Source organism: Polypterus senegalus, chromosome 2 (assembly GCF_016835505.1).
Source record: "Polypterus senegalus isolate Bchr_013 chromosome 2, ASM1683550v1, whole genome shotgun sequence".
Lineage (NCBI taxonomy): Eukaryota > Metazoa > Chordata > Cladistia > Polypteriformes > Polypteridae > Polypterus > Polypterus senegalus.
In genome coordinates this window covers 133904719-133928586 of record NC_053155.1, presented here as the reverse complement: position 1 = coordinate 133928586, position 23868 = coordinate 133904719, and the positions used below count along the sequence as shown (strand labels likewise).

General features: G+C 37.0%; 1 protein-coding gene across 2 annotated transcripts in view; it reads right to left on the bottom strand.

Annotated features, from left to right (window-relative positions):
* tmco3 (transmembrane and coiled-coil domains 3) overlaps window positions 1–23868 on the bottom strand; it is a 108706-nt gene that overhangs the window by 15726 nt on the left and 69112 nt on the right. For both annotated transcript variants that reach the window (XM_039744652.1, XM_039744653.1), the window contains exons 6-8: window positions 21014–21142; window positions 19300–19392; window positions 5587–5773 (exon numbers count right to left, since the gene is read on the bottom strand). In XM_039744652.1, coding sequence (XP_039600586.1) covers window positions 5587–5773; window positions 19300–19392; window positions 21014–21142 — 409 coding nt within the window. The remainder of the gene's footprint in view (window positions 1–5586; window positions 5774–19299; window positions 19393–21013; window positions 21143–23868) is intronic.

Genomic DNA, 23868 nt, shown 5'->3' with positions numbered 1-23868 from the left:
GACAAATTTTAAAATGCAAGTAGTTTTAAGGGTTACAAAGTACCATTAAATCTCACCTGCCAGCTGCAATAACAAACCTGTAAAAGCACAGAATAATGTTCAAAGAAATTAATTATCTTATCCTCTTTTCAAGCACTACATTGGTTGCTGGACCTTTGATCACGGAGTCCAGACAGGCTCAGCCAGAAGGAGCAACGTGGTCCCACCACCTGCAAGAGAGGCCATAGGGGTCGGGTGTAATGTGATATGGGTGGTGGCCGAAGGCGGGAACTCTGGCGTTCCGACCATCGATTGCCGAAACTGGCTCTTGGGACATGGAAAGTTACCTCTCTGGCAGGAAAGGGGCCCAAACTGGTGCGAGAGGCTGGGAGGTACCGGCTAGATATAGTCGGGCCCACCTCTACACATGGTCTGGGCTCTAGAACCATTCCTCTTGAGAGAGGCTGGACTTTGTTCCACTCTGGAGTTGCTGTGAGTGAAAGGCATTGGGCATGGGTGGGCTTGCTTACGGCAGTTAAGATCTTTAACTGCCACCTCCGGCAGAACCTCAACCTCATTCCGAGGGGACTGGGCGGTCTCATGGTCTGGAATCCCTAAAGATTTTATTTTTTTCTCCAGCCGTCTGGAGTTTTTTTTTGTTTTTTCTGTCCCCCTGGCCATTGGACCTTACTCTTATTTGATGTTAATTAATGTTGATTTGTTTTGTTTTCTTATTGTGTCTTTTATTTTTCTATTCTTTATTATGTAAAGCACTTTGAGCTACTGTTTGTATGAAAATGTGCTATATAAATAAATGTTGTTGTTGTTGAAGGATATTGAATCTGAATGGGCCATGTTCCAAGCCTCCATTGTCGAAGCAGCAGAACGGAGCTGTGGCTGCAAGGTTGTCGGTGCCTCTTGTCGCAGCAATCCACGAACCTGGTGGTGGACACCTAAGGTTCGAGAGGCCGTCAAGTTGAAGAAAGAGACCTATCAGGTCTGGTTGACCAGTGGGACTCCAGAGACAGCTGAGGGTACCGGCGGCCCAAGCGTGTGGCATCCGCTGTTGCAGAGGCAAAAACTCGGGCATGGGAGGAGTTTGGGGAAGCCATGGAAAACGAGGAGGTGGCCAGGGAGAGGGAGGTCTGGGCTTCCCTGCTTAGGCTGCTGCCCCTGCGACCTCGGATAATCGGTGGACAATGGATGGATGGATGGATGGATGTATGGAGTTTTTCTTTTTTCTTCTGAAATGGCTTTTATGAAAATTTATTTTTTGCAAAAATGGATCCTCCACAGTGAAAGTCATACCTGCACATTGCTATAGTATAGTTGCATAGCAAAAGATTTTCCCACCAGAACAAAATTTTTAAAAAAGTAGCCCAATTGTTTGGTCACACTGAACAGGTTTCTGAAACTGTCCATGCCCAATATGTTAGAAAAAAAAAATTCTAATGTATCCTTTGTCAGTGACTAGGAGCACCTGGATATTTTTAGAATACCTTTCTTGGGGCAAGAAAGTCTGGTCTTGCCTACTTTGCCTGTTAATTTGCAGAATTCCTAGTTTACAGAATTCCACTAAAAGAAAGTAATAAATAATCCAGAGTTAATTATACAGTCTATAATTTGCTATCCATTGCTTCTATCATTAGTTTCTATCATTTCCATCCTTTCCTCCTGTTCTGTTGGCTTCTTTCATTTGATAGCCCTGAGATGCCTAATTAAGCAGACAGTCAAAGTACTCTTTCCACCTATTTTAACATTTCCTTCTCTTTATTCAGCTCATTCCACTTTTTATCCACCTTAATAAAAAGATAAATATCTGTGTGTCTGTTTGTGTCTGTAACTTTGCTATGTCTCTATCATTCCAAAAGATGATGCATCACAAACATAACACTGCTTATACGAATCCCATACCAAATGGCATATAACAGAGACATAGGCATTGCATGGTGCACTGTAATCGTTAATAGTAAGGTTTACATTGATTAGTTAGATTTCATCCCATCTTAGATGGGAGCACAACTAAGCTTTAATAAACCTTTAGGGGCAATTACCTTTACTTTCTTTTCTCATATTCTTAATCACCTTATAAAACAACTCCTGTTTACTCTGTGCATTTTCCTCCAAGATGTGCCCACATCTTTTCTAGGCTTTCTTTTTGGATGCACTGATGATTGGTTTTAGCTTTCTTCTTAGACACTTTCTCTTTTTCTTGTTTTATTCTTTCCTACTTTTTACTGTTTTATTTCAGAATCTGTTAGGTTTTCTTTCTGTTTTCTCCACATTTTATCTTTCTACAAACATCTTTTGCAGCAGTGAGTATTACTTTTCTAGGTTTTTCCATGCTTTTTCCAGATTTGTCTTCTCTCTCCAACAGTGAATTTCTCCTGCTGCTGTTTTCACTTTAATTTAATAGTTCTCTTCGGTATTACTATTTCTCAGTTTGTGGACACATATTTTGTAATTTTACCTCTAGCCTCTTTATCTCTTAATTGATTTGAGTGTGTTGGTTGTCGATGTGTTCATATATAATAAAAGGGGTCACTGCCAATATCTGACCCACGCTTAATGCAGGGATTTCTTATCCGTGTGAAGTCAGCATTTCTAACTATAGTATAATCACTCATTGAAATGTAATTTCTAGAGGTATGTACTTCATTTTAGATGGAAAAAAATTAATTGTACAACACTAACTTGTTTGCTAAACAGAATATGATTTTTTTAAGGTTCACTGTCTCTTCCTAGTGATCAAATTTATATCTCCTCAGATCATTTCAAACTCTTCCATCATATCCATAACAATATGTATCTTGTGTCCCACATTATCTAGCATCTTTTGCATTTTATGGAAGAAGACATCTTTTATCTCAGCTTATTTACTGTTGATTGGGGCATAGGCTACTCTCATAGTAACAGTATCTTTAGTTTTTGTTCTTATTCTTCTATTGTCAAAAATAAGTCTTCCACTTTTAAAACATCTACTCCCTAACTTGAGTGGCATTAAAGCAGGTATAGCCTGTTTTATACCTGGTTTAATTCTTCTAAATTGTGCTACTACTGAGTAAAATAGAAGAAAATCTGCTGTAGATTTTGTGTCTTTGCCCTTTTACTATTATTTCTGATAGTTCTACTACTGAAGTAGTTATGTTATTGATATTCTCCACTAGTTCAGAGTTCTACAAATCTGTATTGTTTTTCCTTTGTGTTGTGTTTTAATCTTTACAAATTTAGGTATGTGAGAAATTGTCCCAAAGTATCTACAGTTTGGTGAAAAATTGTTTCCTTAGAACATACAAACCATCTCCCCTGCTGCCTGAAAGTCTGGATGTCCAGTCACTATTTGCCTTACTTAGACTAAAGCAGGGTCCATCTTTCCTCCTTTCTCAGCCTGTTTTGAGAACCAGTATGGCAGATAATCACTTCAGAAAATTGACCACTACAGAAAATTAAACTGGGCAAAGGAGCTGGCTATGATGGAATTGTTCCTGGAATGTTCAAATATATATATAAAATTTTTTAGACTAAACTGGAACACCACTAAAATAAAAGACTGGAAAATCTTTCTGCTCATTCTGTTTTAAAGAGGGTTGTACCCTAGTTTAAAAAAAAGGACAACAGAGAGTGTGAAAACCATTGGGGCATATCACTGTTAAGTATCCCAAGAAAGCTGTACAGTAGAATTCCAGAAAACAAACTCCAACAACAGTTTGAATGGCATTTGGAAGAAGCTCAAATGCTTCAAACTGAACAGTAGTAAAACATGATCTGACCATTGGTGGCTTCAATGTGTATTTCAATCAAGTGATGAAATAGTGTCAGTGTTGCATTTGCCACCTTTTTACAATTAGTCTTAGTCTTCAGTCTAAAATATATTTTACTTTAATCCACAATTGAATCCTACTCACATGCACTACTTCCAGCCAAAACAACAATGGTTAAATCCAATTATCTTTTAGGCCATTAAAAGAACTGTTTCATTTACAAACTTTAATGATCTGGAATTTTTTTTTTAGTTTTTACGTATGTTTCCTTTGCCTATAAAAAGAATGGAAACACTGTTTTAGTGATTTTAGAGGTCAAGGAATGTAATGTTCAGATGAGTATTATTATTTAGGATATTTGTGGATTTCATTTTTTTAAACATGTCTTCCCAAAATGTTTTTTTTTTTTAAATAATAAATCAAAATATGAAACCTTCACATTGTTATTTTTAAAGATCTTTTCTGGTTTGAAATACAGTACATTTTGCATTTTGGCTTTCAGCCACATACATTATTCTAGTTCTTGAATCTATCTCTGCATTTCTTTATCTATGATTTTTTTCCCCTCATGTCCTGGACATTATTACTTTGATTCATGTCCTTCCAGTTATAGCCTTAGCTTGTGTCAGGAATGCCAGGGGCAACGACCCGGCCGGGATGCCTTGAGGGACTGGAGGAGGGTCTACAAGCGCCCTGGATCACGTGGGGGCTGCCATCCTGGTTGCTTTGGGGTCCACGGGCACAGAGTTTGGAAGCTCCACCCTGTAGGGGCCCGTGGTCGCCGCCAGGGGGCGTTCCCGTGCCTTGGGAGCCCTGGACCTCAGCACTTCCGCCACACCAGGAAGAGCTGGGGGGAAGAAGAGCAGGGACACCCGGAGTGCTTCCGGAGATGCAGCCGGCACTTCCACCACACAGGGGTGTGTCGGCGGGTGATTGCCGGAACCCACCTGGAGCACATCCGGGTGATAATAAAAGGGGCCGCCTCCCTTCATTCAGGGCAAGAGTCGGGAGCGGAGAGGACTGAGCTTGCTGGAGGAGGCAAGGAGGCAGCCTGAAGTGGAAGAAAGGCATTGTTGTTGCCAGGACTTTAGGGACTTTTGGGGGTTTTGTTGTGCACTTGTGAACCTATATTTGTAAATAAACGTGATTGTGGGTGAGATGAACGTGTCCACCTGTCTGTGTCTGGGCCAGTCTCCACACTTGTTATTACTATTACCATCCACCTGAATTCATTTTAATTTAAACTGCTGCCGCACTGTGCAGTCAGAACACTACCATAATATACTTTTGTTATAAGTTACATAACTAATTAAACAGATGAAAGCTCTACCTTTTAGTTTCCTTTTGTCAGGTCTTGTAGAACAGTGGCTGGTGCTGCAGCTTAAAAGACCATGCATCCAGGGTTTGAATCCTGAATCTGTGGAGTTTCCACATTTCTCCAGTTTCTTTTTGGGTGTTTATTCTGGTACTTCAGTTTTCCTCCCAGTGTGAGCACGTGTGGTTGAGTGCATGAGAGGGCCCTGAGATAGACCAAGGCACCTGAACTGGATTAAGAGGGTTTGACAATGTATGTATGTATATATGTATGTATGTATATACTGTACATATTAGTCAGGTAAATACATTTGTTTGATACCAACATATTAAGTGATTTGCTTAGCCTCAAGAACTGATGCAGTTATGGGAACGGAAACTCTTGGATTGCACTGTCTGCCTAGAATATTCTGCAAAAGTGTCTATAGTGTCCAATAAAAATACAAGGTCCAGAATAATACGCATTCAAATTATATTTCATGCTATCTTCAAAAATAAATAAATAAAGTTGTCTTTTCTTTTGATACTGTACCTTCTTTGTCTCCTCTTCCACTCCCTGCAAGGAACCTTGACACAAGAGGTGTACTTGAGAGAGAAAGACATGTAGAAATAAAGACTGTCTGTGTGGGTCGAATTCTTAAAAGGTGACCCCAGAGCAATCCAAACGTCACCATCAAGAATGTCATGTAACAAGAACCTTGCACAGAGATTTTCCATACCTAAAGAAAATATTTGTTAAAATAGAAACGTATATGTAAAATCATTCTTGTAGTTTAAACAGCACATCTACTTTACTGTTAAATATCAACAGTATGTGGAATCTTAATAGTCCATTCAAAAATGAGGATTATATTAAAAAAAAACTGATGTAAAATATTAAAACAACTCTCTCAAGGTTTTATTAAAGCTTTACATATTCCATAATACACTGATTAATAGAATATCAATTAACTTTAAGAACAGAATTTCTGATTATAATGGTAAAATAGTATACATTTTTTATTACAAAGTTGAAAACAACTTGGACTGGACTCCCCTGTTCTTATCTGTACAGTGCTTTAAAACAGAGTTCATTCCATAGGACAAGTAAATGTGCAGTCTGTAAATATCAAAGTTGTATGGATTAAGTTAAAGGAAACTACAGCCTATTTTGCTTTTAATCTAAACCGTCCAAAATTTTACAACAGTGCAAGATTACAGATCAAAGTGTTACATTCAAATCCGTCTGAAGCTATCACTTTTACAGGCCCTGCTACAGTGTGAAATTATATTTATACCAAAAGTTCCTATTATTCCTACTAATTACCTGTTTGAATTCAAAAGAATACAGTTTCCTCTAAGATTGTGTTTTGCAATGACCATTAAAAAATGCCAAGTTACTAGGAAAAGCAAGAATTCATCTAGGACAGGAATGTTTTACTCACATGAAACTGTATGTAGCATGTTCAAGAGTAAGAAGCTCCAGTGAACTAAAAATATTAGTCCCTAGGGATTAAAAACCAAAACAAAACAAATATTGCATAGTAGACGCTCAGTTAACTGGCACCCACAGGGATTGGTAGATGCTGAATAAGTGTAGTTTCTGGTTGCTTGAGAGTTACTATTAAAAAAAGACTAATAGTGTAGTCCATATTAATTAAAACCAAATTAAGTCTTTGAGGGCTGAATATTTTTTCGGCAGCCAGTAGGAATGCGCAGCAGAGCAGCTGCTGGAGCGGTCTTCACGCAGGCGCCACATGTGAAAGCTGTCTTCATGCAGTTGCTGGCCGCAAGAACTAAAGGTGGATCTGGTGGGAGAATGCACAAAGCAAAATACTCTGTGCACATTGTTTTGTGTATTACTGCTAAATCAGACTCTGAGGTATCGTGCTCCATTTTTGATGCAAGTGATCTAGAGATTGAAAACGAAAGTGATGTAACATATGTAATGGAAGGATTTTTCTAAAGAGAGGGGGGGGATCAAGAGAGCAGATGGGCGTTGGTCGGTCAGCGCAAAAACCAGCTTCAAGAAGGAAAAGTACTGGGAATATGGCCAGAGGGTTATGCTGACTTGTTTTTCACTTCGAGGGGCTTCACTATTTTTGTGTGCCTTTTGGTACCAGACGCCGTCTCCATCAGGATAAAGGGGCATGCTGACTTGTTTTTCACTTCAAGGGGCTTCACTACGCAATTCTTATTTTTGTGTGCCTCCTGGTACCAGGTGTCGTCATCATCAGGACCAAGTGCAAAACAACACCACGTCCCGTGGAAAGGTGTGTGTGCTGAAACTAATCACTTCTGTATACACTGCTTACACGTAAGCCGCTTTGGGCAAGGACGCTCAATTAGTATATAAGGGAAGGTTCCGCCCTCAGTTTCTTTGGAGGCTCAACCGTGGGGACAGCGCGCACCGCCCGTAAATGAAAGGCTAAAAGGGTTGGTCCTTTGACAAGACTGACAAGTGGGCCCCCTCAGTCTACTGGTCTGGGATGATGGCTCTGGGTCTTTTGATGTATGTTACTGTATGTATGTATGTTATTGTAAGTATAAGTTTGTCTCTTTATTTCTATAACCCATTCATATGTATTTAAATGTTATAATTGATTAAGTAAACAAAATAGAAGTATTGGACCTCTTCTCTCTGATTCTTTGCCTACTTATGTTCTAATCCCTTGAACCATTTTCCGTAACAAAACATTTTGGCGTCACTTGCAGGATTTTGGGGAATCTGGTAAAATATTGAACTATTGAGTGAGGCAAAAGAAATCAGAGATGTCTAAGAAAAAGGATAAAAACCCTGGCACGGTTCCTTTACCTCTTCCCGGCTGGGAGGAAACGGTATGGGAATACTGCGCTAGAGAATTGAGACATGGGGGGGATTAGCACAATATTGGCAAAGTTTAGGCCCCCCAACACCAGTGAATGTACGAGCTGCGCTTAAGAAATGTCAAGTGTCTGCAAAAGAACCCATAACGGGCTTGCAGACGCGGGGGTGGGTTTTAATAACGGCAGTTAGATGTCTGGACAGCTTGGTAGACGAAAAAGGGAGATTAAGAAAATGCAAATGGACTTGACGGATGTGTTAGGGCGAGCCTCAATGGCCGAATCAAAGGGAGCTGTATTATTGCCGCGGGTACAGAGAGCCGAGGAGTTGGCGGATGAGGCAGCCTTATGCATAGCCAAGATAAATACCTGGCTAAAAATTTGCGAGCAACTAGCAGTACACGTAGCAATGTATAAAGAGAATGCCATATAGATTAAGCAACGATCGCTCAGTGTTAAAGTGTGTGGTGGCGCAGTGGTTAGCACTTATGCCATGATTCGAGTGTATTTGTGATTTATGTTGAAGCTTACATGTTGTTTGTTTTGAGTTAATATTCTCAATGACAGTTTAGTCTTTTGACGAGTGCCGTCTTGCTGTAGTATCGAACCGCGTGATTTCTTGATAGTTGGATTTGCCCTAATTGTCGCAGGAATGGATCGCCACGGAAGCAATTCCTCGTTGTCGCCGAGTCATTTCGCCAATGGAGTCTCCTTGATCTAGAAACCAGCGCCGTTTCGAGCTGAGTAGAATCGTGTTAGAGTTAACATCCGTTAACGCATGAGAGGCTGTTTTATATTATAGTCTGATAAGTAAAGCAGCCTTCAGAAAAATGTAGGAGGATAGCACCAAAAAGAATAACAAGCGTTGAGAAGAATATAATGCGCGAAAAAGAAAAAGTGCACTGTATTTAACATCAAAGGTACCTGGCGCTCGCTAATGTCTGTGTATATGAATATGTCTGTGCTGAACTTATTCAATGTGTGTGCCTGTATACTATGTGTATGCCTGAGCATTAATTGTTCTCTGTGTGTGTGTAAATATGTTTGTGCTAAAAATGTGTGAGCGTGCCTGTTGTTTGTTCTGTGGGTGCGTACGTGTGTTTGGGAGTAAGAAAGCAAAAACATGGAGACTTCTGGGTAATGTAGTTCAACTATGATTTGCTGAAGCTGCCGTGTGCATATAAACGTCCAGAGCTCTGAGTAAATATGGGTTAAAATAAATGTGAGTATGAGTAACATTTGATAAAATGAAGAATGCAATCACTTTTAGTAATAAGTGATAATAAGTAACAAAACTGAGGTAAAGTTGAATGTGTTAAAACAATGGTTTTGGGTGATTTTGTGTATGTTATATAGTGTATTAGAGGGATCCCTATGTGTGTGTATGTTAAATAGGTTTCAGTGTGCTTAAAAGAATGTGTAAAAATATGTGTTGTTTGCAAGAATTAAATAATTGGTATTATTGTGAATGTAAATGTTGAGATTAAAAGAGCTCTTAATTCTAAATTAAAAAAAGATTTGAACAGGTGGTGTAAAAAGGTCTCCAGATTAAGCATATTATATGAGCACCCCTTTTATTTGAGTACTGGCCAGACTCTGATAAAAGGGAGGATTTTAATTAAAATGAGTAAATTTCGATTGAAGGAGACATTCTTTTACCAAAATGAAGCAGGTTATTGGTAATACTCCTTTCAAAGCCTATGTTGATTAGTGCTGCTTAGAAAACAAAATTTACTGTATATTGGAGAGGCAGAGCACAAGGAAAGCTGCTATAATGTGAGGGTTACTTGTATGTGGTAATGAAGGTAAGTGTAAGTGACAATATGGTGTGCATTTGTTTGGTGATGGTCAAATGCGACAATGGGTATGAAGAATGGCATGTGGCAGTATAAAACCAGCCAATGCCAAACTGTAAGTGAAAGAAAGGGAATAAGGAGGGTTAACTAAGAGGAAAACAGACTGTACTCTTTGGAGTCAACATTCTGAAAACGTGTAATAAAACATCTGGAAGATAACAATGAAAGAATGTGCAAGATCAACTGTCTTTGACAGAAGGTTATGGGGAAAAGAAAATCAGTGTATATAATTGAAGTAGATTTGAAGTATTTTCTTAGTTTACCTGATAAACAAGTGGGTTCTTCATTCTAAATATGGGTAGAAATGTGCAAATTTCTTAGAGGGCTTTATAGTAAATAAAGACACATTTTGCATTATAGGGCATTTTGATATATTGATTTCTTTCCTCATTTCCTTTGTGTGTAATATTGACATGTTTGTGTGAAATACAGTGGAATACTGGTATCACAACAAAACTAATGGAAGGCTCACTTTTATACATGTATAGAAACTTTAAAATGAACACCTTGTGTAAAAAGAAAAATGTTTTAGGACTTTGCATAACTGAACAATGGTTTGTGATTAGATACATGGGGGAAGAAGTGTGGAGCCTAACCTTTTTGTTATTCAATGTCACCAAGGAAAAGATTGAGAATTTACCCGTCTAGATTGTGGATTTCTTTCTTGACTCTGCTTGATATGTTATGTTTAATTTTGTTTAAATTTTACATTTTGAAACCAGTTTAAATCTTGGAACAAATGCAGATAATTTGAATATTATGTCAATATTATTGGGACCAATTTTTGTAATGATTTATTATTGAGTACTTTTCCTTTTGTAATACATTGATTGACTTTATTTTAATAATGACTTGGGACATGTTTTTTTAATTGAGTGGAAATTGCAACCAGCCAAACTGGAAACAGCTATAAAGGAGGACTTGAACTTTGTGCTTATCAATCTAATTTTTACTCTGATTGTTTAAAGACAAATTGACTCAGACAAGCACAGACTGGATTGAACTGACCATTTGTTTCACTGCTAGCAATATTTTTAATAGGGTACCCCCAACGAAACAGATCTGACATCTTATGACATATTGTTTTTGGATCCATAAGTAGCTACCATGAAGAATTAATATGCTGACTATTTAAATGAGCGTTTTTAAGTCTTTACGTCTGCAGGTGAAAGCTGTTTTTTCCTAGTGCATCGTAGATGACAGCATTTGAAGTTGAACCAGAGATTGGGCTGTGATAAAGGTCTGCAGATAAACTAATTATCTGACTCCAAGGAGAACCCAGCCATACCAAAGAGGGAATCAAGTCATGAATCAGGCCATCGATCAGCTGACTACTGGACAACGCCTGATTCCAGTTCCAGACATCATGGATACCTGCTGCCAAGAGCTCAACTATGCTGGTGATGTTTGAGCCCAAAAGATCATCGTGGATTCCGAATCATAGATGACATCTGCCTACTTGGGTCCTTTTTGCTTGGGATGTTGGACCCCAACACCTGCTTTGGTCCTTATTAGAGAAGAAAATCTGTCACACTTTTACTCTGCAGGGCTCAATGTTCTTGCTGGAGCCTGCTTTGACTGTCCACTTGTTTGACAAATGGCAACATCTTTTGGGTTAAAAGTATTTGAACTGTGAAAGATATAGAAGGAAAGCTAATTATTTGTAGACAAAGTAGAATATAGGGATTCCCAAATAATATGTATTTAATGAATGTTTGTATTAATGGGAATACTATATAATTTGTATTTTTAGATAAATGTTTTGATATGCCTTCTGATATTTTGTATGAGATAATAAGTCACCTTTAAGGACCAATGATTTGGTTATTTGTAAGGGACCTATTAGAGATTGTTAAGTGATTGTCATTGAAGGGACAATGCACTATTACTAGTCAGGGTCAGTCCAGTTTAGATATTCTAGGTTATTGATTGTAGTGTTATAGCAAATAATGTAGAGCTTTACATTTAGGTACATTTAATTAATTGAAAAGAATAATAGTAAGCATATGGGATGACACACATGACTAGTATTTTGGGGATAAGGGACACATACTATAGGTCAGGACATCTATAGCTTTTAGAAGAGGATAAAACAGTTTAGGCTAGCATGTTGATGGTGATACAGGTCAAATGATTAACATCATGGCTTGATGAGTATATATGTTATGGAAATCAGTGAAATGAAGTAATAATTTGGCCCATAGGAGATGGAGTGTCCTATACATACAGAGTGTGAGATCCGTGAATTAAAAAGCCCAAATGAAGTTTGAAGATCTCTGAAGATATGAATAAGCTTGGGTACAACCCTTGAAATTGAAATTGAAATGAATGTGACCTCAAAAATGACCCAGTGATTTGCATTTTGGAAGTAGTGCTGACATCTTCCGAAGGGAGGATTGACACCTACTGTCCACAAGATGGTTGCATTAATGTGATAAAGGTGGCTCAAGGTTGAGACCACAGCTGGGTGTATATTTGGGCAATTTTATGAATGAGTGTGTTAAGATGTGAGCATGGTGAGGTGTGTAAGGACTTTATCTCCGATTATCATTGTGCACAGCGGTGGCAACCTAAAACTGAGAACTTTTGAGTTATTTAAGATAAATATTTATGCCATCTGTATCATCACCAATAATATTAATTAGTATTAACTTTATTTGAACCTGGGTATTATGGGGGTTCATGTTAGTGAAGCAGAAATTACTCTCTTAATAGTGCGTTGTTGCTTATTACTAGTTTCCTAATTAGTTATTGCTAGAATTGCTGTCAAACAGGTGTGCATCCAATTTCTTGAACCATGGACACCTTCAGTTAAAGATTTTTATTCTTTTCTTAATAACAATGTGGATGATGAAATACCAAATCAGAAGAAACTCCTTGGGTGAAGTGCTAGTAACCGCTCCCCAGGGAGGTGACCCTCTATGCGCAAAGTACCTGGGTTGAAGAAAATTGTAATTTCACTGGAAAAATATTTCTCCAAGCGAAGAAAAAGCATTTATTATGGACAATTGTTTTATTATTATTGCTTTAATGACTATATTTAACTGTTATGTATTTTGTGCTTTACGAAAAATTGCAATCAGAACAAGAAGGGCAAGACGCTGGGTTTGCGCTGAGCGAGGGCGAATGTAATGGAAGGATTTTTCTAAAGAGAGGGGATCAAGAGAGCAGATGGGCGTTGGTCGCTCAGCGCAAAACCAGCTTCAAGAAGGAAAAGTACTGGGAATATGGCCAGAGGGTTATGCTGACTTGTTTTTCACTTGTTTTTCAGGGGGGCTTCACTATTTTGTGTGCCTTTTGGTACCAGACGCCGTCTCCGTCAGGATAAAGGGGCATGCTGACTTGTTTTTCACTTCAAGGGGCTTCACTACGCAATTCTTATTTTTGTGTGCCTCCTGGTACCAGGTGTCGTCATCATCAGGACCAAGTGCAAAACAACACCACGTCCCGTGGAAAGGTGTGTGTGCTGAAACTAATCACTTCTGTATACACTGCTTACACGTAAGCTTTGGGCAAGGACGCTCAATTAGTATATAAGGGAAGGTTCCGCCCTCAGTTTCTTTGGAGGCTCAACTGTGGGGACAGCGCGCACCGCCTGGTAAATGAAAGGCTAAAAGGGTTGGTCCTTTGACAAGACTGACAAGCGGGCCCCCTCAGTCTACTGGTCTGGGATGATGGCTCTGGGTCTTTTGATGTATGTTACTGTATGTATGTATGTTATTGTAAGTATAAGTTTGTCTCTTTATTTCTATAACCCATTCATATGTATTTAAATGTTATAATTGATTAAGTAAACAAAATAGAAGTATTGGACCTCTTCTCTCTGATTCTTTGCCTACTTATGTTCTAATCCCTTGAACCATTTTCCCGTAACAAAACACATAAAACAAGGCAAGTACATATAAAAAGAAAAGAGTTTATCATAACAAAAAAATATAACCAGAAGGGTACAAGTGGTATGGAGATAAGAATACAAACACAATGGAACATATAATAAATCTTAAAGTCTTCTGGGACTATCTAAACATAGTCCACTTCCATTCTGCTAATTAGGATGACTGGCTCACTTTTCTACCTTGCTGTGAATTTACTAAACCCCCTCCTGCTTACTTCTCTCCTTTTCACTCTGACTTCCTCCCACCAGTTGTATTCTTGCCACTACAGAGATCGTGACTCTAAGAAAAACTGCAACATGGTCAGGAGGGCCATTTAAATCCTTACATGTAATTGCTTCCAGGGAAAGCTCACCTACCACTCCCAGGGTCAGGAAGGTGCTAAGGAACACCTGAGATTGGAACTGACATAGAATACCTCCTAGCAAAACCAAAATTTCAATTCATTCCAAGACACCAGCCTTCCAATAAAGGGACACACAACACTTCAGACACCTTACCATCATGACAGAAAGCAGAGAGACATGAATGAGATAAAAATTCCCTGAACCGTAAAGGGGGGCATGTGGACATTCAATCATACTTCAAGTCATCCCATGGTGCTTTTGCAATCACTTGATCCAAGACAAACTGCCACCTAAAGCACAACTGTTACTGGCATTGACAGTATTACCAGTATAATCAAACAAGTCTGATTCTTTACAACAGTGGTCCTTAAAAACTTTTTTTCTCACAACCCTAATTTGACTATTGCCCTTCCTCGCGACCCACAATATATGATTATTGTGCTGTTCTCCATACAACTGTCTGGGTTTTATCATCCCTTTTCCCTTGAAGATTCACCAATAAACTGCGTCTGGGGGATTTGTTTCAGGCATGTAAGTTGCAACTTATTGCAGGACTTTCCACAAACCATTTATGAGCCTCTCTCCTTCACATCAATTGTAATTTACAATTTAGCACAACCCAATTAAAGATGTCTTGCAATTAGGCCCATAGATTAAGAAACAATGTTTTCAAATAATCCACGTGGACACTAATATTATAACTTTGATGACACTTTACCCTGCCACAGATATAAAACATTTTATCTGTCCCACAAATGCAGTCTTTTAGACAAGGGAACAGGTAGAAATTGCACATCGCCAGGTCTGAAGCAGAATATTGTAAGCTTAACAGTATTTTAAAACAATCTTTGTATTCTGACTGGAAACACTGTCATGAAGCAAAAAAGAATGATGAATAACTTGTACTTGACTGATGGGACAAATGGCAAAGAAAATCAGCAGATTACTGATCAGTTATATGAGTTGTCTGTAGTCTTACATTCTGTCACTATATGTTTCTCTATTATGACTTGTGCCATAGCTGCAAAAAAACTCTCCAGTAGTCAAAGATTTTTTTTATTAAGACATCTTTCTTTGGGTTACTCTGTTTATAATGGAGGGGTGTGGGGTGGATTGTAGTCTGTAAACTTGTGGGGTGTTTGTTCATTGTCTTGCAGTTTTTGGTGCCTGCATGAGGACATTCTAAAACAGAAACTGCACATGGCAGTGATACAGCTTGTAATTCTTGTTTTTGTTGGGTGAGGTTCAGAGAAAAGTCATGAATAGTTTACAGGCAAAAGTATGTCAAAATAAAATGTTTTTGAGAATGCTATTTTGCTGAAAGCAAATAAGAAAATGTCAAGGTATTGTAAAATTCAGTGGTGGCATTATAAAGACAAACTGAGTTGTTACATTTTTTATTTATTTTTTAATTTTTTGGAAGCAAGAAGGAAGAATAAAAGAACCCTATGGAACGAATAATGCAGAAATGCTTCAACACATTAATACTAGAGTTCTTTGGGTATTATATGTAAAGTATAATATTTTGACATTGGAAAATATATTTGCTATTTTCTTTAAAAAAAGTGAACTTCAGGATTTCTCTTATGGTCACTGATTCTTTACAATCTTCCCATTACAAATATATCATTTTAAAACTCTTTTTTTAACATTATATGAAAGATTTGCTTATCACAACAAACAATTATGAAATAATACTGGCAAAGTAATTAGTGAAGTTTAACAGTCTTAGAATATTGGCATGGGCACTGCCTGTGTACAGTTTTCATGATCTCTCCATTTTTGCATGACTTTTACTCTATACATTCTGGTTACCATCCTACTTATATTAGGTTCTATATTAGGTTCATTTTCAAATCCAAAGTGGCCAAGAATATTACTGCAAGTGTACAAATGAGTGTGTACCCTATGATAGAGTAGTTCTGCATCCAAGGTTGGTTCCTACATTGAATTCAACACTGCCAGGTTAGGTAGCTACACATAAAATCCTCAAATGGATCATCTAGTTATGAAATAGATGGATATATGAACATCTATACAGTGTTACAGAGATCAAAAATACTAAAAAAAAACCAACTAACTTGAGATTTGCAAAAAGCCTTAAACTGATTTCCACTAACGTGAAATGCTTGTCAAAAAGGTACCGAAACAGAGGCTCTTACATAGCATCCTCCTTACCAAAATAATGAAAGGAAACAACATTCCAGTTGTTGAACAGATGACTATTGATTATAAATTGTGTTCAAAAAGAGACATGTCTGAGCTCTAGTCAAGTGAGACTAAATAATAACTATCTATAATAAAAACAGCAGCAAGTGGGCATCAAAATTTAACTCAGATGACCTTAGTTATCACCCATTGTACCCTCTACCCTCACTAGCCTGTCAGTGCTTGCTGTAGATAAGCACTCCTAGAACACAATGCTGCCACCACCATACTTCACAGAGCTGATGGTGTGTGCCTGGTAATAAGCAGTGTTTGGCTTATGCCAAACATGGTGATTAGGCTGATGACCAAAAATGCTCAATTTTGGTCTGATTAGACCACAGACATTTATTCCAGATGACTTCAGAGTATCCCATGTGTCTCCTGGCAAACTCTGTGGATTCTTTTTTTAAACAGTGGCTTTCTGTTTGCCACTCTCTCATAAATATGTAACTGGTGATGCACCTGGGTAACAGTTGTTGTATGCATAGTTTCCCCAAACCTATTCACTGTGGCTTGTAACTCCTTCAGAGTAATCCAACTCTCTTGGTGGCCTCCTTCACTAGTTTTCTTCTTGCACGATCATTCTCTTTTGGTGAATGATCCACCCTTGTGGATTTAAAGCTGTGTCATACTCCTTACACTTCTTAATTGGTTTAACTGTAGTTCAAGGTATATTTAGTGACTTGGGTATTTTCTTGTATCCGTCTTCCTGATTTGTCAATCACCTTTTCAAAGTATTCAGAGAGAAATTTTGTAAAACAATGAATGCCAGTTATAGTGCCATCATTTAATGCAGGATATTAGAAGTTCTATGTAACCAATTTTTTTTTTAATAAAATATTTGTAGCTTTTTTTTTTCTTTTTTAAAGGCTAATATTATTGGCAGGCAGTGTCGTGTAGCAGTCACATTGATTTTGTGAGTTCAAATCCTGCTATTGATACTGAGTGATCAAGAGAACTCATTTTACTTGCCTGTGCTCTAACTGAAAAACAAAAGGAATGTAACCAATTTAATCTCAAATGTTGTCGCCTCAGACAAAGACATCAGTCAAAAAGTAAGCAATAATAATATTATTACACCACTGGAGTAACTTACTCTTGGACATGCTATACATAATGGTTCATGAGTAAAACATTGCTTTGGGTTTTGCTGATAATCACAAGAAAACAGAATTTTACAGGAAAGTGTATTTCTTTAAAAAAGAAATGGGCAATAAATAGGAATAATTTAATATTTGAGTATATATTGTTATCATAATTAGACATTTATGTTTTCACTCTAAGTATTTCTTTTCAGGTATTTCCTCAGACACATATATACATAAGTGATGATGTATTAATGTGAAGGGCATGGAGCATTCCCGCATTCCCCCACATTAGAAATACACTATCTAAGACTGACGCTGGATTTTGCAGCACTGCGACTGAGTTGGGTTGGGTTTGCGTTCTCCCATGAAGCGATACACCCAAACATGATATTCTTTTTAAAATCAGAGCCTCTCCCCATATACATTGACCATGAGTCTTGTTTTTAATTCAAAAGTGTGTCCCCATGTGAAAGGATTCTGGGTTGCTAGCTACTTTTGTTTGAAGGGAGGAATCAATTTAACCACATTTTAGTGAAAAATGCACATGTTTTATACACATTTTGGGTACTCAACAGCATGATTTTATGTGGATTATGTAACACAAATTGTGTCTTTTTCCATGGACATTTTTATATTGTTTGCCTTTTCCAGTTTCGACAACCATTCACTTAGATTGAAGCATACACTTTATTAGCATTTTGCATGAAAATGAGAGTACATTTTTTTCTTAGCCATCAGTACAAAGTACATTGGTGAAGTAATATTTTAAGAAATTATCATTTTTGTGTGGATTATTTCTTTGCTGTTGTAAGCGCCATGATCAAAGAATGGGTGTGGTCTACCAAGACCAGGGGCTTGAGGACAATGGAGCGCAATAGGTAACTAAGATGAGAGCCGGTATGTATCTAAAGTGCCAATAGCTAAAGGCATAAAAACAGTGCTTGCTAATCATTGAGTTTTGCCAAACTTTCTCTTTCCATTTCAGAATGTGATCGTGTCATTTTCTTTTTCTGTCCATGATACCAGCCTGTCTTCAGTCATTCCTCCATCCTAATGGTTAGTGGCCTGTCAATCACTTCTGGTGTGTCCTTCATTTGCATAAGGCTCACTTTCAGAGCGGTACAGGGCATTTAAATTAGCATATCATCAATTAATATTGACAAATAAAAAAATGTATCAACAAATGAAAAAAACTTTTGTTTTTTTCTATGATGTCACCAAATTACAAACAAATTTTTCTTTTGTGGGGGAGTTTTACCCCTAAATATTGATACATCAGAATGTCCTTCCCTACTGGGTAGCTACTGCCCTAGATGTACCATCCTGCTAAATTCCAGCATTTTAACTAAATGGGAAATAAGTGTTTTTGTTGATGAGTGAGTTGATTAAGTGACATTTCTGATGATAGATAGATAGGTGAGTGCTGTGGTATTAGCTGATGTTTATATTTTTCAGGTCCCATTTTTTTGAAACTTTTTTTCTTTTAATTTTATTTTTGTAATTTCTAGTTTGGATTAATGGTTTTGAAATTCTTGTTCTTGTTTTTGGCTATTGATTCCTAAATATTTAAACTTAGTTTAATATTCTTAGTTTGCTTATTGTTTTAATGCAACAAAAGGCTGTTGCTCCTTTCATGGAGATTGTGCAAATACTGTGTTCTTTGCTCATATTTTTGTAAACTTTGGCCCTTCTTGTTATTAAATACACTTTAAACTTATTATTATGAAGATTATTGCTTTGTTTCATTTGGGTCAGGGATTTTTAAACAACTTCACTCCCCCATTTGAGGGTTTTTATGCATAAGGCTTTTTAACAGTGCAAGCCAAGAACTATCCTGAATCTCAGGACAGGTCTTTTGTTAGTTTTTGGAAGTTTTCAAGATTACAATATCATGGATATATAACAGAAGACAATTTGTTACTGCTACAAAATTTTTAACAGAAGCAGAAAAACCTCCATCAAAATTCCATTGACTGAGAACATTTTTTTTTTACCAAAAACTATATTAATCAACTGCTGCAGAAAAGTGTCTCAAGTAACAATTTTATTACCTTTCGCAGTCTTTCAGGTGAAAATTCAAGACCAACAATAAACAAAGTAAACAGCACACCAAACTCGCCCAAGGTTTCAACTTGAACAATAGACTGAAAAACAAAAAAAAAAAAAATTCTAATTAAAATATGAAAGCTGTTTATTAAAACTTGTCTCTACTACTGCATTCTAAATGTAAGAAATAAATCAATGTTATATAGAACTCTTTACAGAAAACCCCAACACAAGATGCTCTACAAAGCCCTGTTTTATTCAGTTTTACAGCACATTTATAAAACACCTAAAACAGGGACAATATAAAAAGAATGGAGGAATGCTGCAGCTGTGTATCTTGCTTGAAATTTGAAGAAACGATAGACTACAACTTTTATGAATTAAGCTTTAATAACAAAATGAATGACTGAAATAATTTCAACAAAAATATATTCCATAAATGCTCATTATATAACAAAAATAACAGTGATCAGAATAAGTTGACTTTCATTCTATAATTCTCCATCAGTTATTTGGTTAATAATATGTTAAAATTTATTGCTTTCACTCATACTCTTTACCTGCTTGCTTCTTCTCTCTCTCTCTTCCTCTCTCTCCCTTCTCCGCCCATTTTCTTTTTCTTGTCAAGAAGAAATAGAATAAAAGTTCATAGCCCTTCTTTTTGTTTTAGGCTGGTTATATTGGATTTCCTGTTTTTTGACATTCTGTTTGTGTTTGGACCCTTTTTTGATGGAATTGTTGGATTTATACAGTTTATTCCATATGTGATATACCTTTTTGGATTATAAATTGTTTACACTGGTGTTTGACCTATTGATGTCTGCTTTACTATTGGTTCACCCAGATCTGCACAATTATGTGTACTTTTACACATGCAACCATTCATGCTTTACAGAAGAAGAGTGTGCTGCATTTCAGCCTGTCAAGTCAGTTTTGTTTATAGGTGAATTGCTGTAGGGGTGTTGTGCTACACCCATGTATATCCCTGTGAGATTGTCTGGTTAGCAAAGTCCTCACAATTCTTACACTACAAACAATACATAATACTGAATGCATTTACCAGTTATGAACAACTAACTCTTAGTCGGTCTCAGTTGTCAGAACAGATACATTAAATTTAACATAACTGTCAGAGTTGACCATTGACCAATATAGCAACATGCACAGTAGTTAGATTACAGAGATACTTTTAGTTCACATCTTTTCCTTATGTTTAATTGCCGTTCACAGAGATAGAGAGCCAGGAGTTCAAGAGTACTGGTAAAAAAAAACATTGGTAAAAACAGGCAGCCTTAAAATGCATTCTGAAGTATAGCTTCTTTTACACTCTATGCTTTGCACTTTGGCATCAAATCTTTTGAGAAGTGTAGCAGAGAAACAGAAAAATCTTAAAGAAACATAGAATGAACAACTGCTAAATTTAAAGGATGGAAACCAAACAAAAAAAAATCTATGTTCCGAAACCACAGCTTTATTTTCAAGGTTAAGTGCAACAGAACTGCAAACACATAAAATGCAATAAAAGCTGTAATCACACTAGTGCCTCTTCTCATAGAATCATATATGTTGTATGACTTAGAATGCAGACAGAGCCAAGACTTAATTTACACAGATGAAACTGACAGAAATATTTCAGTAAAGCAAAAAAAAAAAATCAACTAAACATAATGTTGTTTGGAGGAGAAATACACAAATAAATAAAAAAAAAAACAGTTTTACCTTAATGCTATTGAGACCAGATGGGCCCAGGAGGACTCCACATACAATATAGCCAAACATGATAGGAAGACCAATCATTGTACACAACCACCCACAAGGCAGGGATAACATCACAACTGTCACAATGTCCTAAAAACAGTAAATGAAGATTAACATTACCGTAATTAATTTAGATCATCATAGTTCTAAAAGTGCTTGGAATATGCTCACTTTCAAGTCTGAAAAAACCTGGGTTTAACTATTACTTCAACATCAGATAAATTATTGAGAAAAGGCCATTATCATGAAGCATAATAAAGAATAGCCATTTGTGACTTTTGTAATGAAGGAAAAGTAATACACATTCAACCTAGGACATAGCTACTGTATAAAAGTGTAAACAGCAAGAAAAAGTAAAACAACACACAAAAACTAGGTAAAATTCTTGTAAAGTAAAGCCAAAATGCTGAAAGAAAAATGGGTGGTTATTATGGTGTACAGGCAAATGCCCGAAGTAGAAATGCAGATGTACAATCATCAGTAAAGTAAAGTTGTTTAAATACAATCTAGGAAACAGCTACTAACAAATAACTGGTTCCATATGCATTGCATTGCTTTATTTAAATTTTTATTTATTTTATTTGAAAAAATAACTTTGCATACAATCAACAAGTGACTTCATAGTCAAACTTGAAAAAAGAAGAAAAAAACAACAGAATGCTAGAAATAAAAAGAAAGCAGAAACAAATAAAGACAAGAATGCAATCCTCACCCAAGAGAAAAAGAAGAGAGCCAAGAGCATGACCAAAACTAATAAACAAAAAAAAAGTGAAAATGTCATTTTCTCCCAATATAAATACATATAAATGAAATGAAATCTTGGCATATTTAAAAAAAAGTTTTGAACCAATCCTTTAAGCGAAAATTAGATTTTTTCCAATAATAAATACAGTAGTAAAGAACATCATGCATGATGTTGCTAAGCAAGAAGACATACTGCTCCCTGAAATTGACTATGGTTAATTGTGAAACATGTATAAGGCATGGCAGACATCCTTGTTGAGGGAACAGCTTTTACTTTAATTGCATGTAATGTGCTGGGAAACCGTATGATTATCACTAATGAAGACCAACTAGGGTCTAGCCACCATGACCTTGTAACATTTTTGTGTAACAAGTCTTCACGCCTTTTTTGCACTCGCACATTCAGCATAATGGTCTTGCCTTAACAGGTTATTAATGTTGCTAATTAATGCAGCACCAGAAAATACAGAAGTCTCAGCTGAAGAACGCACAGACAGGCTTAGAACATGCTACTAAACACTATCTGGAGAGAACACTGCAAAAATACTGGTAATATGTAAACAAATGAGTAAAGCAAAAGTCATCTTCAAGGCATCAATCCACAAGTTTTAAAACAATGGGCAAAGTAAGACATAACTACACTGAAAGATAACCAATCCGCCAAAACTGGGGTGAGAGGTGGCTTAAATATTAAAAAGCTCTAACAGGCTCAGATGACACCAGACTAATTGTTTAAAGGTAAAAAAGCAAATAACATGAATGTATTAATGTTAATGGTATTATTAAAGAGTCTTCAATAAATAAATGATGCTGATTTTTTCATAATGAGACTTGGAAACATACTAAAATGGATATAATTGAAAATCTGTGGTGTGAGTTAAAGAGAGCTGTCCATGCTCGGAAGCCATCAAACCTGAATGAACTAGAGATGTTTTGTAAAGAGGAATGGTCCAAAATACCTTCAACCACAATCCAGACTCTCATTGGAACCAACAGGAAGCGTTTAGAGGCTGTAATTTCTGCAAAAGGCGGATCTACTAAATATTGATTTCATTTCTTTTTTGTGGTGCCCAAATTTATGCACCTGCCTGATTTTGTTTGAACAATTATTGCACACTTTCTGTAAATCCAATAAACTTCATTTCACTTCTCAAATATCACTGTGTGTGTCTCCTATATGATATATTTAACTGACATTTTTTATCGTAACAACCAACGATTTATACAAGGTTGCCCAAACTTTTGCATCCCACTGTATACACATACATACACACATACATTATATATACAGTATATATATCTATATCTATATACTGTATATCTATATCTATATATCTCTCTATATATATACACATATACATACTGTGCATACATACACACACACACACATTATATATATATATCTATATCTATCTATCTATCCATCTGTATATCAATTTATCTATATATATATGTATATATACACATTATATATCTATATATATACTGCATATATTGTGGAGGATGGCCGGCTGTTTATCCCGGCCAATACCCCCAAGCCGCCAGGTGGAGCCCTCCTTGCAGCATGGAGGTCCCCAGAAGACCAGCAGGGCATCATGGACAATGGAGTTTTTATGCACCGCCCTGCTGGATGCCATGGGGGCCACGAGAGGGAGCTGCAGGGAGGACCGAAGAGTTCTTCGTGCCCTATGACCCGGAAGTTCGTCATAGGAAGAGCGACGGGCTTCCGGGGTGAGAAAAAGACTATTTACCCTGACCCGGAAGGAATAAAGACTTGTGGACTGTTGGGCAGAAACACCTCTGGGTCAGGGAGTATAAAAGGACTGTGGGAGCTCCCAGACAAGGAGCTGAGTTGGGAGGCAGGGTGGCGAAGCGTCTGGGAGTGGAGGATTGTGATTTATTGTATTGTTATTGAAGAATAGTGGAGTGGTGGTGCTTTGTGCACAATTATTATTATAATAAATAATTATTGGACTTTTTATCTGGTGTCTGACGTGTGGTCTGAGGGTACACCTGTGAGTCTAAGGTGTTTAAGAGGCATTGACGGTTGTCCAAACGGTGTAAAATATTTG